Consider the following 16,157-nt stretch of genomic DNA (forward strand, 5'->3'; position numbering starts at 1 on the left):
GACCTCATGGCTTGATATTTGCTCTGACATGCACTGTCAACGGTGGGACCTTATATAGACAATTGTGTGTCTTTCTAAATCATGTCCAATCAATTGAATTTACCACAGGTGGACTCTAATCAAGTTGTAGCAAATATGGCCCACAGGCCCGCAAATCCATTCAGTCTGGCCCATGGGAGATTTGAGTGAGGTTTTTGGAGGTGGGGGAATTATTATTTTGGGACTCCAGGCCACACTTGAACTTCTAAAACTAGATAGAGAGTATGTAGAAATTATAATGGACCTATATATTTTCAAATAACTTCCCTTTTTCTGTCCCACAAATTTACGTTTTTTACCCTTTTTACCAATGTGGCCCTCGAGCCAAAAAGTTTGTCCACCCCTGGTATAGACTGTGTCCTGATCCTTTCCTTGTATATATCACTATCAATTGGTGAAATTACTAGATATTAATTAATGTTGGTGTATTATTTAGTGGTGCATGTGCCAGTAGTAACTGTGCAGAAACTCTGCAGATGAGTTCCATTTATTTAAAAAAATCACCCTTTTAAGAATGGATCGTACTTTACTAACATTCATGTAGCTCATATGAAAATAAAACATTTCTGCAATTTGTACCATTTTTCAAATATGTGTTTTCTGGACATGGTATACATCAACAAGCTACATTGAGAAAGTGATTAGCATAGTATGCCATTGACTGTAAATATAATAATATTTGAAGAGATACGGTCAGCTAAGGAAGCAGTTGACAAAGATCTGATTGGAAGGCTTGGATCTCTTCCTTGATAATCCTAGCTTGTGATGCACATGCTTTCGTACATTAATGTCAATAGAAGATTTGCACTCAAAAACTTGAGTTACACAGGTGGATGTCAAAGTAAATTAGGATTCAGGGCTGAGTGAGACATTGTATTATTGCGACTCCCAAAGCCTCCTGTAAACCAAAGCCCAATATCATCATCTGGAATTCACAAAATAGCAGTGTTTGTGTCCAAACCTGAAAGGTACCGAAAGAGCATCATGGGACGTCTGCTGCAGAGGTGTGGACTCGAGTCACATGACTTTGCGCGTGGCAGTGCAGAGGAACGTCGGCGGGTGAATTCAGACAGAGCCCTTGGAAAGATGATACCCAAAATTATTATTTTCGGATATAAAGAATACGCTGTATCAACAAACATTGCACCCTGCAAAACATGCGGGAAGAAAATTACAGACGGAGACGCAATAACTTCCAACTTTTTTCGACATTTGAAGTTGCACAAAGAACGGTAAGTCGTGGCTAATATAGCCGACAGTTATATAGTTTCTAACTTTGCTAGTGTAGCATGTAGGCTAACGTAACGTTAAATCAGTGAGCCTCCACACAGTCAGTCAGTGCGGGAACGTGATCATTGCACCAAAGATTGAGGTTCAACTGACTAGGCAGTCGGTAGCCTAAATCCTGCCTGATGTTACTGCTGTTCCTAAAACCATTGACACACGTTAGCCTACTGTAACCACACGCAGAGAGGGTGTGTGTTAAGGTTGTTCGATTGTGTACAAGCCTATATTTTTAAAAGCGTTCATGATTTGCATAAATGTAATATACTCTTACTCTTGTTAAAAATATGAAATGGTTTTACATTTGGTGGAGAGAACATTTTGACTTGTTTAGGACATGAGACTTGACTTGAGACTTGACTCGGACTTGCCTGTTTTGACCTGGAACTTGACTTGAGTGCTAAGACTTGAGACTTACTTGTGACTTGTAAGACATTGACTTGGTCCCACCTCTGGACTCTGCTGTGGCTTTTCCCTGACCCTGCGATTGAGAGTGCTTCCAGAAGTCCAGTGTCAGCCTTGACCTTTTAGAAGGTCACTACAGCTACACCCTGCAAGGTCCATAAAGCCGTCCTCTAGCATCGCCCTCCAGTGGCAGAGATACAGTACATGGAGGGCGATGCAGACATTGCTGTTACTGTACGTCATCATGATGTTTCAGTCCCAGTTTTAATGTACATACCGTAGTCTCACATTGTCTTGGTGTAAGAGACTTTTAACAGTATACAGCATTTCCATTAGTTAAGTGTTGTTGCCTTGATCTAGACCTACACTAGGATATATGGTTGTAATGATGGGCATATGATGCACAAAGAATGACAATAGTAATACTGTGACTACTAGTCTCACTCTGCACATGAATTGGTTTGTGTACTTGGACTTCAATCAATTTGATTGAAATTCTTTTTTTAATTGTGCCTTGTTTTGGCACAAATCTACACCATTTATAAACAATCTAGTTTCAAATCCTACTCTGATCAATTTGATCTCTTGCAGCACATATGCAGTAGAATATAAATGAGTGCCTTCTGTAGGGCCTTGTTCTATGTGTGTCATGCTAAAAAGCTGTAGCACTGCTGAAGCAAGCACTTGTGCTAACACACATTCCATGCATGTGTGTCCAGTTAGGAGACCCTCCCAAAATATAATTGCCTGATATGCTAGTGATGCATTACAAAAAGCAAGTCATACAGTAATATGGTCAGCTGCAAACTACATGCCATGGATAGCATACATGTTTGAATGCACAAAGACTGAGTGGCATGATGTCTCTACTGTCACATTAAACAGAGGTAGTGAAGGGGGGCTTAACAATAGATGCAATCTGTATCCATAGCACCAATATGCAATGCAAGGTGTAGAGCAGCGTCTGTGTGGGTGTGTGGAGACACACAAAATCAGATTTGTTGTGTGTGTGTGTTTGGGAAGGGGAGGTGTGATGTAACAAGGATTGTCTGGTAGCTTAATACATTGAAAATGTGTACATATTGTATGCTCTAGTAGAATGTCCTGCTTGCAAAGTAAATAATTTGTTTTGTGATTGCCATGTGGATTTTAAACATGCTGTCACATCTGCTCCTGCTCCTCCCCTCCGGCATATGACGTCGCCAGAGTACTAACCACCGGTCCTGGGATTCATCATTACGCACACCTGGCACTCATTACGTGCACCTGTGAATCATTATCATCATTATGATCATTAGGATTCACATCTGGACTCCATCACTTCATCATTTTCTCCGCTTTATATGTCACTCTCCCATGTTCACTCACCAGCTGGTATTGTTCTTGTGTATCGGCGTACTGCCTTATGTTAGTGTCGTTGTTTTATTAAAACGTTTCACCTGCTTAGGACCGCCCCATCATTACACATGCATACCCTCAGCTTAACACTAGTTTAGAAACACGCAGCACTGTCATGGTGAGTGATGCCAGACGGTTGCTATATCAGGAAGGTATGGCCTTCATTCCCCTCTTGTCCAGACAGCTTTACATGACGGACATTGTGAAGAGTAGATGGTAAACGATAGCTTCGGACTGAACCGGGCCACACAACAGCAAACTGTTACATAGCACAAAGGTTGCTGGGTGTATAGCACTCCATGGTGATTTGCCAAGCTAATATCCACGCTGTTGCAATTTCTGCTATTGCTCAGAGTGAGGGGGTGGATGCAGTCTAGTTTCATAGACTAGACGTAACATAGTAAATGTAAATCCGGGACACTCAAATAGTTTGGAATGTTTACATAAGACAGAAGGTTACTTAAGGCAAAACCAAAGGTAGGGTGGTTGGTCGAGATGGATGAGTAGGTGTATATAACGTGAACATCTAGCAACCCAAAGGTTGCATGTTCAAATCTAATCAAGGACAACTTTAGCATGTTAGCTAATTAGCTTTTCAACTACTTAGCATGTTAGCTTACCCTAACCTTAAAACCCTTTAATCCCCTACAGTCGATGTCCGTGCCCCTGCAGAAATCTAATTAGCATAATTTAAAAAATCGCCACCAAAAAGGTGGAGATATCTGATTTTTTGCATGAGCAAAAAAGGATAGGATTAACCGTAACCCCTAACTCCTAGCCTAGCTAACGTTAGCCGCAACAAATTGGAATTCGTGAGCCTATAACTTTAGCAAATTTGTAACATATTGTAAAAATTGCAATTAGTAACATATTGTACGAATTGCCATTCATAACATATTGTACGAATTGCCATTTATAACATATTGTACGAATTGCCATTCATAACATATCATATGGAATGGATGATGGACATCCACAAATTAATACATACCATATGAAACGTAACAGATCATTGGAGTATTCCGGATTTTTATTTACTGGATTTACATACCATCTGAATTGTGTGTGAATATCATGATACTTTTTCTTAGGGGAGGAGGCAGGTGGGACATTCAGATTTTGAATATACCCCATATCCACAGTATTTGGAATGTATGTAAATAGGATGTATCCCATCAATGGAGGTGCCATGTAACTGGCATGTATCTTGTGTAGCCTGCTCCCATTCTGTGAAGTAAACATGATGAAAATGAAAAAACGTTTGCCTCACTATCTGTAAAAATAAGTAGATTTTTTTTGGGGGGGTTGATATTCTATGATTGCACCATCTCTGATCAATGTGGATCTCAGTTCCCTAGTTGGTGAAATATCCTTACATTTATAGTTTAGTCATTTAGCAGATGCTCTTATCCAGTGTGACTAACAGGAGCAATTATGGTTTAGTTCCTTACTAACCGTGGTAAAAAAAATAATCTTGAAAATTTATCTTTCACTCAGTTCTTCACGTGTGCACAGCCCACAGCCAAGCAGTGTTGCAGCACGAGGTGGAATAGGCTATATGGGATTTGTAGTTCTTTGACTTTGTGAGATTAACAAAACGGCAGAAATACTTTGAATTACTTTCCCTTAGTTGGCTTGGGGATCTTTTTGATTTACATTTGGTTGAGTTGTCAACTAATGTGAATTTAACGTGAAATCAACAAAACATGTCCCCATGTCATTGGATTTAAAGTTGGGTGGGAAAAAAAACGAAATTCCCTTACGTTGATGAACGTTGATGACTTTTTGCAAATCCAATCAGTTTTCCACGTTGATTCAACGGCATCACTTTGATCATTTTTTAAAACTACGTGGAAACAACGTTGGTTCAACCAGTTTTTGCCGAGTGGGTAGTTTCTGAAATTAGCAGATGGAAAGGTTTATAGCGAATTTTACACTATATTGAGGGCAAGGAGTACATGTTGACTTGCAGGAAACATCCGTACACACACCAAGGAATTTAAGAAACCCATTCAGTATTTGGCATAAGACCACACTACAAATAATACAATTTACACATATTTTGAATTCTTAAGGGATTTCTTACAAGGAATGAACAGATTAATCTACTAGCTGACCCCATACAGTCTGGCCTGACCTGACCTGAAGAATGACCTTTGACCTAAACTCACCCAGCAAAAAGTATACCTGTATCTTAAAATCAACAATGCATCAGTTCTGCATGTGATATATGACATACTTTAGGTTTGACGGAAGTCTGTTTTTATATCTTAATTTTTACACAGGTTTAGGGAGTGTTTGGAGGGCTCATGTTACAAGTTCCATTCGAGGACCCTTATTAGCTCTTCTTTCCTTTCAGGACAATAAACAAATGCCATTTGTAGAGCTCCATACCAACCCATATCTCCTCTATTTCCTTGAGGGCTGATATCTCCTCTTACATACAGTAAATGTTAAGACCACTAATACGTAATTGCTAATGAACCTTTCGCTGAATCCTAGGACTTCATATGATGAACAAAATGTATCTCCCCTTAAATCATTCCATTAAAACAGAACATTTATTTTGTATTAAGAATATGGATGGGGCCACCCGAGGGGTGCACTACAGACCCGGGTTAGATCCCAGGCTGTGTTACAGCCGGCCATGACTGGGAAACCCATGAGGCGGCACACAATTGTCACAGGATGTCATTGTCTCATCGCGCTCTAGTGACTCCTTGTGGCAGGCCAGGCGCCTGCAAGCTGACTTCAGTCGCCAGTTGCACTGTGTTTCCTCTGACACATTGGTGTGACTGGCTACCGGGTTAAGCGAGCAATGTGTCAAGAAGCAGTGCGGCTTGGCAGGGTCATGTTTCAGAGGGCGAATGGCTCTTCTACAGTACCTCATATATGTTATGTCCTGCATTAAAAAAAAATATATGTTGCGAATTCCAATTCGTACAATATACTACGAATTTGTAAGTGCTTAAAAAGTTATTCAAATAATTTAAAAGATGTAGTCCGGGATGGACGGAAGTCTGAGACGCAGATTAGGTAAACGGATGATCTCCACATGTGTAGTTCCCACCGTGAAGCATGTTGGAGGAGGTATGATGGTGTAGGGTGCTTTTCTGGTGACACTGTCAGTGATTTATTTAGAATTCAAGGCACACTTAACCAGCATGGCTACCACAGCATTCTGCAGTGATACTCCATCCCATCTGGTTTGCGCTTAGTGGGACTATCATTTGTTTTTCAACAGGACAATGACCCAACACACATCCAGGCTGAGTAAGGGCTACTTGACCAAGAAGGAGAGTGATGGGGTGCTGCATCAGATGACCTGGCCTCCACAATCACCCGACCTCAACCCAATTGAGATGGTTTGGGATGAGTTAGACCGCTGAGTGAAGAAAAACCAACAAGTGTTCAGAATATGGGGAACTCCTTCAAGACTGATGGAAAAGCGCTCCAGGTGAAGCTGGTTGAGAGAATTCCAAGGGAAGCACACTCAACAATAGAGGACTGCAAATCTAGGAGAGGGAAAATAAGAGTAAAGTTTTTGGGGAGTTTGATATACCAATATCTTGCTTTGTCAAACAGCAGTTCCTCTCCTTGTCACTATTAATGATGACTAACATGATACCATCTGGTGTCAATACATTTATTTTAAATAAAGAGCTCAGGACTTTCAGGGTAGCTATATTTAAAAATGGAAATATAATATTTTGAATCTAATGCTGCCATCAACTTTATATATATCACAGAGACTGAAATATAACAAAACGGTTTGACATAGAAACACAGAATTTTTGTTGTTTAATTTGTATTATCTTTATTAATGATGAAAATGTGAAAAAATATGAATAACTTTCCACCCATGATGCCAAAGAGGGTGCTTTTGGTCATTGACTACAGGAAAGGGCTACCCTGATTGAATGTGGTATATTTGATAGAAAACATTCTGGTAGAAGTGAGTCTCGGGTTTTACCAGAAGATGGCACTGTGTGTCTTGATAAGTTTTGTCCTTAGGCATCAGCAACACATTGCTGGCTAATTCACTTTGAGTGGGGTAACACAACTTACATTGTAACACTGTTGTCTCCATTTCACTATAATGTCATTTCTATTATGACAAAATGTGTCATTGTCATTCAATTTCTCACTTCACAAATTTCTCACTTTTCACAATTTTCTCACTTTTCACAAATCTGTAATTGTGTTTAAATCCTTGACATATTTGGAAAATGTGATTAAACCAAGAGATAGACATTGTGTCCTATTGCTCCATTTGTTTACCTATGAACCATGTTTAGGAAACTAACTGAGAGTATAGCGTGAAAAATCAGGCTGAAATCTTACTCAAAATATCCCCATAGTTCTGCCCTTATACAATGGTTGCGTTCCAGGTCATCTTTTCTGTAGTCGTGCTGCACAGATGATTAGATCTCACAACCACATTAATATGATACAGCAATATTTTGAGATGCACAGCATAACAGCATATAGACGACTTGGAACGCCATCTACAATATGTAATTCCACTGCTGGGAGAAGTTCACCCCAGGTACAGAACTAGAATCAGCTTCCCTTCCCACAACCCTAACCACAAACCATTAGAGGGGAATATGCTAAACTGACCGAAGATCAGCATCTCGGGGCAACTTCATCCTACACCTAATACAGCCCTGGTGTCCTAACTGAGTGTGGCGTGTATGTGAACATGTCTCTCTCTGTTTCTGTGATTGCAGGGCTTCATCAGAAGCCACTGATGAAGAAGTGTAATCGGTGAAAAGGTCAGGGGTGAAAGGTCAGGATGACTACAGTAGCCGCGGAATATGAACACATGGAGATCACGCAACAGTACAGTAGCAGCGACACGGTCAACAGCCGCTGGGATGACGAGTGGGATAATGAGAACAGCTCGGCTCGCCTGTTCGAGCGCTCGCGCATCAAGGCCCTGGCAGGTGAGTGAGGCGGAGAGGAGAGATAGTGTCAGGATAACACCTGTTGCTGGCATTGCATTTACTTAATCTCATAGAATAGCAATGGTTGTATGATGATGTACACCTGGACTTCGGTTCAAATACTATTCAAAATACTGTAGCTGTGCTTGCCTGATGCAATGAAACCAATAAAAATTATCCCAAAAGTGCAAACTCCACCCACCTGGCACTCCAGGCAGGCAAAGCAAACGCTCAAAGTAGATGTTTGCAGACGGATACAGGAAGATATGGAAGAAACCTCTTTGAAACTGCTCGGTGACCACATCATTAATTTGTAAATAGCTCAATGTGTGTTGAGAAATTCAACTCAGAAAATAAGAAGTGATCATTTGGTGCACATTTGTAAGCAATTATTGTTGGCGGTAATAGAAGAATAGTTGTGACTTTCTACCATTGAGCTGTTTTAAATGAGAGATTATGTACAAAATCCCCATGGCAAAGTCACCGATGCTTACAGAGAGAGAGAGAGTTTCAATAGGTAAATGCCTGCACAGAACCAGAAGCCAACCCAGCAATTAAGCAAAGTGTTTTGACAAGAGAGAAAAAATGATAAAAAATAGAAATGAGAAAGTGTTCCATGGTTTCTCTTCTTTCTGGCCGGAGACCACAAAGCCCTCTGCATTCCGATGAGCATCCTGCTTCTCACATGACTGTGTTTTCCTGCATTCCTGCCCAGCGTAGCATACGCCTCTCCCCCACCTCCACTTGCTGCAGTCAAGAGTGTCTTCAATGGCTAGATGAACACCTACCTACTAGTAACCAGGCGCCTTGGGTTGAATCGAAAACGGGTCATTCTGCTATTAAACTTTGTTCTGCTTTGTAAAATGAAAATGAGAATGAAGTCAACGGAAAATTAATTCAAAACATTTGATTGAAGAGGGCCCGCTTGATGTTTACAGTACTGGTGTTACTATTGCATCTGAAAATCATCTCGCCCCATATGACTCAAACAGTAACATCATTACATTCCCAGTGGCTTGGTAACTCTGTAACCCCCTCCCCCACACACACACACACACACACACACACGCCCACACGAGCAGCCAACATACATATAGCAACGTTTCCTGGTTGCTAAAACTCTAATAATTCACCTGATTTCAGTTTATGTGACAAAATAAGCTAGTATAGTGTAGAGTCATTATGCCTTCTAAACCACTGTAAATTGTATTTTCCATAACCAAAAATATTGTTGTTTCAGCTGTTTGAAGCTGGTGTACAAAACCGAAAGTAAAAGATGCAAAAACAAAACTTAAGAACAGAAAGCATAGAAATAGTGGACATAGAACACATCTACCGCTACCTATACTTGTTTTCAAGTAGAATGATCAATCTATAATTCACATTTCTATGTCAATTTGGTCAGGTCGCCCAAAATGTTACATATTGCCACTTTAATGTGTACCATCTGGTTCAGGATCAGGCCCCCTGACAATGAATGGCAGGTCATCTCATTAATTTCAGGGTTGCCAGATTGAGTTGTATTATTTTTATTCCTTCAGGTGGATCACCAGATTAAAGAATTCTGGCTATGACCTCTCACAGGTGTAGCTGAATTGCGAAGACATCACCTTTTCCTTCACGTACTGACGTGGGGTGGCAATTTTTTATTTCTTCACAACCCAGCCGCATGGCCATAAGAGAGAAATACAGTACAATGCTCATCTTACAAATATGTGGTAGTAAGTAAGGTTTAATATTTTTCAGAGATTCTACCAATTTTCTATCCCGAGAAATTTCTGTTCCAACCAGAAGTGCTTAAAAGCATAGGAATATCTGGCACTAAATGGAGAAATATACACATTCATCTAAAGTTTTGTTTTTGTATTTGTTGCAATTTAATCAATTTAAAATCCTGTCAAAGTCACAACACTGTTTTGTTGTATCTTAGTTTTAAGGTAGCCTAGGCCTATGAAGCACTGGCCGACTGGTAAAATATTATGCGGTCTAGTGAAAATTACATTCGTTTTTAGCCTACCTTTGACTGAAAGTTGTCAGACAGCTTGTTGACTCTTTTCTCTCCCCTTACACCTGCTATCGGGGGAATTTGGGAAGGCTGTGGCTGTTTATACTTCATGATAAGACCCTTATTGTGGTGACTGTCACAGGGAACATCAGATTCTCAGCTAAACAAACAGGCCTAGGCTAGTGGAGATTCAGCACAATGAATAGCGCAGTGGGTAAATTGTCTGCGAATCTGACCAGTAGCCAACCGTGCGCCCGCTTTTATTAACGTAACATTGTGATTTTTTTTTTTTTTGCAAATTTTTATTTCCTCAAGTGCTTTTGTGGTCAGTGTATCAACAGTTTTGTGCTTAAGAACAGTTTATATTTGAGCCTCTGCCAGTGCCACATATTAGTGGAGATTTGAATGTGAGAGGGAGATTGAGATTGGATGTTGTCTATCATAACTACGTCGAGAGGTCGCTTGTTGGCTGCGCATATAGTAGGCAATTCAATTTATAGAAGCCATGTAGCTTAAGAGATGTTTTCTATTGGGGACTTGAGTAGGCCTAAATATGGTAGGGTGCTAGTGTTGTGATGACTGGTCTAATGTATGAATGGATCCAGAGAGTTGATATGTCGCACCTGCATATTTTGTATTTTTGCATTTCGGCTAATTTGCCATTCTTTCTCGGCATATCCTCTCTTCAGTTGTCATACGTTCTTGGGGAGGATAGACTATGGCCATCTTTTTTTTAACGCTGATCTGTATAGCATGTAGACCTACTTGCTGTTTGCAATGGAATGGTTGGAGAACGCGTCGCTCGCAGCAAATTTATGGCGACTTTGTAAGTAAATACGCCTACGGTACGCTACAACAGCACACACACTCACACACAAACACACGTATACACACACACTGAACGTTGATGATTAATCATGCAGAGAAGGCCGCACAGAAAATACATTTAGGCATTGCATGCCATTCAACAGTTCCATTTCACGTCATGCTGTTCATATACATAATTTATTGTAATTTAATAGCCGCACACATTGTTATGTTGCCACCATGTTGTCCCAAGACGTTGATGATGGCACGGTGTCTGACGATATTTCTGCCACGGCCCCTTGTTTTTGCAAGGCTGAAACCTGCTTCGTCCACATATATTAGCTCATGATGCACTGCATCTGCTTCTAGCTCCATGACTCTCTGAAAGAAGACAAAACAATGTAGCACAGTACGAAAAGGCAGGGATCAGTCAATATGATGTAGCACTATACACTTCCAGATCTAGTACCAATGATAAGATGGTGTAAAGAGACTCACGCTGACGTTTTGGAATATGGTGTTATCTGCCATTATGTGGCCCTGCAGTTCTCTGAGTCTGATGCAGTTATTTGAAATGACCATATTTACAATGTGGGGCTCCTGCTCTGGGGTGAACAGTTGACCTCTTTAACCAGATACTGGTTTTCTTGCAGTTCTGTAAAAACATTTTGAATTGTTTTAGTGATAGATCCTTCTCATTATGAAAGTACAGTACATATTACTGTAGCAGTAAGACAACAGCACTTAGTTATTTACCGGTTCTCGTTTTGAAATATCCAGATGATACCTGCAACAGTATAGCGGCTCAGATTTGGTTTAACCCATTGCCCAGCCTCCCTCATGCTCATCCCATGGCATCCCTCATGCTCATCCCATGGTTGACAACATGGTCAACAACGGTCGCTCTGATTTCATCAGTTATTATGTTCCTGACTCCTCTTCCCCGTCCTCTCCTTCTCCCCATCCTACTTCAACTCTTCCTTCTCCTCCTCCTCTTACTTCTTCACCTCCTCGTCCTCCTCTAGTTCTCACCCCTCTTACTCTTTGTCCAATATTGGTCTCCATTGTTGTCCAAAACCAAATGTTTACCTGTGGTCTATTTATAGTGCTCAAGCTCTGATTTGTAAGTTAACTAATTATCTGAAAGTGTTTCCACGTGTCAATGTGGAAAGGCAATTGCCAAAATAGTGTAGCAATGTACAGACCAATGTTTACAGTTTTGCTAGAAGTGTGTTATTAAATTACAAACTGAGTGTAAAGCAGAGAACGTGCATTCAGTTTGGCACCCTTCGTAAATCCATTGGCTCCAAGTGTTAATGGTTTCAGAGATAGTACTTCAAGAACCACTGTTAGTGTTTAAGCATTCAGAAAAAATTGTAGGATCCCCATTAGCTGTTGCGAAAGCAACATTGACAGTCATGGCCAAAAGTTTTGAAAGACACAAATATGAATTTTCACAACGTCTGCTGCCTCAGTTTGTATAATGGCATTTTGCATATACTCCAGAATGTTATGAAAAGTTATCAGATGAATTGCAATCAATTGCAATGTCCCCCTTTGCCATGCAAATGAACTGAATCCCCCAAGAACATTTCCACTGCATTTCAGCACTACCACAAAAGGACTAGCTTACATCAGGTCAGTGATTCTCTCATTAACACAGGTGTGAGTGTTGACAAGGACAGGGCTGGAGATCACACTGTCATGCTGATTGAGTTTGAATAACAGACTGGAAGCTTCAAAAGGAGGGTGGTGCGTGGAATCATTGTTCTTCCTCTGTCAATCATGGTTACCTGCAAGGAAACACGTGCCATCATCATTGCTTTGCACAAAAAGGGCTTCACAGGCAAGGATATTGCTGCCAGTAAGATTGCACCTAAATCGACCATCTATCGGACCATCAAGAACTTCAAGGAGAGCGGTTCAATTGTTGTGAAGAAGGCTTCCGGGCGCCCAAGAAAGTCCAGCAAGCGCCAGGACGTCTCCTAAAGTTGATTCCGCTGAGGGGTCGGGGCACCACCAGTACAGAACTTGCACAAGAATGGCAGCAGGCAGGTGTGAGTGCATCTGCATGCACAGTGAGGCAAAGACTTTTGGAGGATGGCCTGGTGTCAGGAAGGGCAGCAAAGAAGCCACTTCTCTCCAGGAAAAACATCAGGGACAGACTGATATTCTGCAAAATGTACAGGGATTGGACTGCTGAGGACTGGGGTAAAGTAATTTTCTCTGAATCCCATTTCCGATTGTTTGGGGCATCCGGAAAAAAGCTTGTCCGGAGAAGACAAGGTGAGCGCTACCATCAGTCCTGTGTCATGCCAACAGTAAAGCATCCTGAGATCATTCATGTGTGGGGTTGCTTCTCAGCCAAGGGAGTGGGCTCACTCACAATTTTGGCTAAGAACACAGCCATGAATAAAGAATGGTACCAACACTCATCCGAGAGCAACTTCTCCCAACCATCCAGAACAATGCCTTTTCCAGTATAATGGAGCACCTTGCCATAAGGCAAAAGTGATAAGTAAGTGGCTCGGGGAACAAAACAGCGATATTTTGGGTCCATGGCCAGGAAACCCACCAGACCTTAATCCCATTGAGAGCTTGTGGTCAATCCTCAAGAGGTGGGTGGACGAACAAAACCCCACAAATTCTGACAAGCTCCAATTATTGATTATGCAAGAATGGACTGCCATCAGTCAGGATGTGGCCCAGAAGTTAATTGACAGCATGCCAATTAAAACTTTGCATCAACTAAATGTAATTGTCAATAAAAGCCTTTGACACTTATGAAATGCTTGTAATTATACTTCAGTATTCCATAGTAACATCTGACAAAAATATCTAAAGACACTGAAGCAGCAAACTTTGTGGAAATTAATATTTGTCATTCAAAACTTTTGGCCACTTCTGAACTCTTAATTTCTTCCTGCTTCTCTGCGACCACAGAGTGATCAAAATAAGATTGGAGATCTGTATGCAGGTGTCCTATTTCAAGGTCAAGTCAGAAAAGCAAGGTTTATTTTGGTGCATACATTTTCCACTTACTGCAAATCTGTGGGCTTGGCCATTCTCCATGAATTGTTCTGACCTCATTCATTCTTTGTAGCATCATGTGAAATGTTTGAGAAGAAGCTACTTCATAAGCTCAGCAAAGGCGATTGTTTCACATCCAACTAAAATAAAAGCATATATACATTAACCTTGCCACAAGGAAATGGAATGGAAGACTGTGTAATTGTTATGAACAACTCAATTTGACATTTTCAAGAGATTTCACTCTCCAATATTTTGGTATTTTTCAATTTGTCTGATTATCGCAGAGGTTGACCATCACAGAAACCCACACCCCTATGTCACCACCCTATTTCCTTTCTCTGTTTCATAGGAATTCCTATGAGGTGAGTCATGTGGAAGGATGTATGTATTTTTCTTGTCTAAGAATCTGTCTTTAAACCGAGCATTACAGGTCTAGATGAAGAGGCTTGTATAAAGAGGTTATGTAAAGTAGGGAGCAGAGGTGACTTGCAACTCGACTTTGACTTTAACACCAATGACTCGGGAATTAACTTGGACATGAGCCTTTTAACTCGACCTGACTTGATACTCTCCCCAAGCCCAAATATAAAAAATTATGCTATTAAAAAAAGTGTGTAGCGCATCAACTCTTCATTTAACTGATTACAGTTTGAATCAGACAGCAGCCAATCAAATTGTACCAGATGAGAAAAAGTTGCGCATGGCAGCGCAGAGGAATGTCGGCGGGTGAATTCAGACAGAGCCCTTGGAAAGATGATACCCCAAATTATTATTTTCGGATATAAAGACTACGCTGTATCAACAAAAAATGGATTGCAACTTGCAAAACATGTGGGAAGAAAATTACAGACGGAGGCGCAATAACTTCCAACTTTGTTCGACATTTGAAGTTGCACAAAGAACGGTAAGTCGTGGCTAATATAGCCGACAGTTATATAGTTTCTAACTTTGCTAGTGTAGCATGTAGGCTAACGTAACGTTAAATCAGTGAGCCTCCACACAGTCAGTCAGTGCGGGAACGTGATCATTGCACCCAAGATTGAGGTTCAACTGGCTAGGCAGTCGGTAGCCTAAATCCTGCCTGATGTTACTGCTATTCCTAAAACCTTTGACATACGTTAGCCTACTGTAACCACACACAGAGAGGGTGTGTGTTAAGGTTAGGCGATTGTGTACAAGCCTACATCGCTAGATTGCGATCCTTGATAGTCGATTGCTATGGGGGGTCTTCCTCATGGCTACCCATGTATTTCCATGGAAATATAAAGTTGATTTGGAAAGTAATAAATATATTTTTAAAAGCGTTCATGATTTGCGTAAATGTAATATACTAACTCATACTCTTGTTAAAAATATGAAATGGTATTACATTTGGTGAACATTTTTGACTTGTTTAGGACTCAAAACTCAAAGTTTAGGACTTGAGACTTGACTCGGACTTACCTGTTTTTGACCTGGGACTTGACTTGGGACTTGAGTGCTAAGACTTGAGACTTTGGCACTCTGCAAGTTCACCGGATGTTGGCCAGGTGGGATGCTACCGTCCCACCTGCCCATAAGAAGTTTTAATGTGTCGTGTGTTTGTGCCATTTCCTGTTCATGACTTTTTTTTTGCTCTGTACAACTAGGAAAGTATATTCGTCATGTGTTTTTACCCAGTGTATATTTGTTCATATCATTTTTTACCCCTCCCTTATGCTTTGTTGTGATCCAACAAATATAATATTATTTAACACATAATAATATAATTTATATTACGGGAATTCTAGTGTCATTATTAGCATGTGTTCCTGAATCAAACAGCCCAAGCACATGAACTACTGTACATAGATGCAGATCCCTAGATGTAGATCCCTAGAGTTGGACAGACAGACAGTCAGAGAGGCAGACAGCAGAAAGACAGACGGTGTCCCTTCTGGCCTTTTCTCATTCCCTGTGTCCATTGTCGTAATGATTTTGATTTGTCTTTTCGCACAGTTGCTGGAAAACAAATGACTGCAAGACTCGTGGTATTGAGATGAGCATAAATTCATAACATCATATCTGTGGCCTCCTCCTTCACCACAAGGCTTTCTCATGAACAGGGGGACAAATGGGATATTGTTGATGGTGCTGCTACTGTGTGTAGCAAAAATACTCTTGCGGCAGAGAACTCCTGAGACTGCCATGAATATAAGGCAACATGGTTGAGTCAGTGGCTAAATCCAAAGGGGAATCATTAAGGAAAACATTTTGTC

General features: G+C 40.8%; 1 protein-coding gene across 3 annotated transcripts in view; it reads left to right on the forward strand.

Moving 5' to 3' along the window:
• LOC109865631 (spectrin beta chain, non-erythrocytic 1) overlaps positions 1–16,157 on the forward strand; it is a 100,986-nt gene that overhangs the window by 10,525 nt on the left and 74,304 nt on the right. For 2 of the 3 annotated variants that reach the window (XM_020453964.2, XM_020453961.2), the window contains exon 2: positions 7,860–8,075. In XM_020453964.2, the coding sequence (XP_020309553.1) occupies positions 7,925–8,075 (151 nt within the window). In that variant the 5' untranslated portion in view covers positions 7,860–7,924. Of the gene's footprint in view, positions 1–7,859; positions 8,076–10,793; positions 10,907–16,157 lie in introns of those variants that run through there. The other variant, XM_031799408.1, reaches the window with a different exon arrangement.

The sequence above is a fragment of the Oncorhynchus kisutch genome, linkage group LG20, assembly GCF_002021735.2.
Source record: "Oncorhynchus kisutch isolate 150728-3 linkage group LG20, Okis_V2, whole genome shotgun sequence".
In the NCBI taxonomy this organism is placed as follows: Eukaryota; Metazoa; Chordata; class Actinopteri; order Salmoniformes; family Salmonidae; genus Oncorhynchus; species Oncorhynchus kisutch.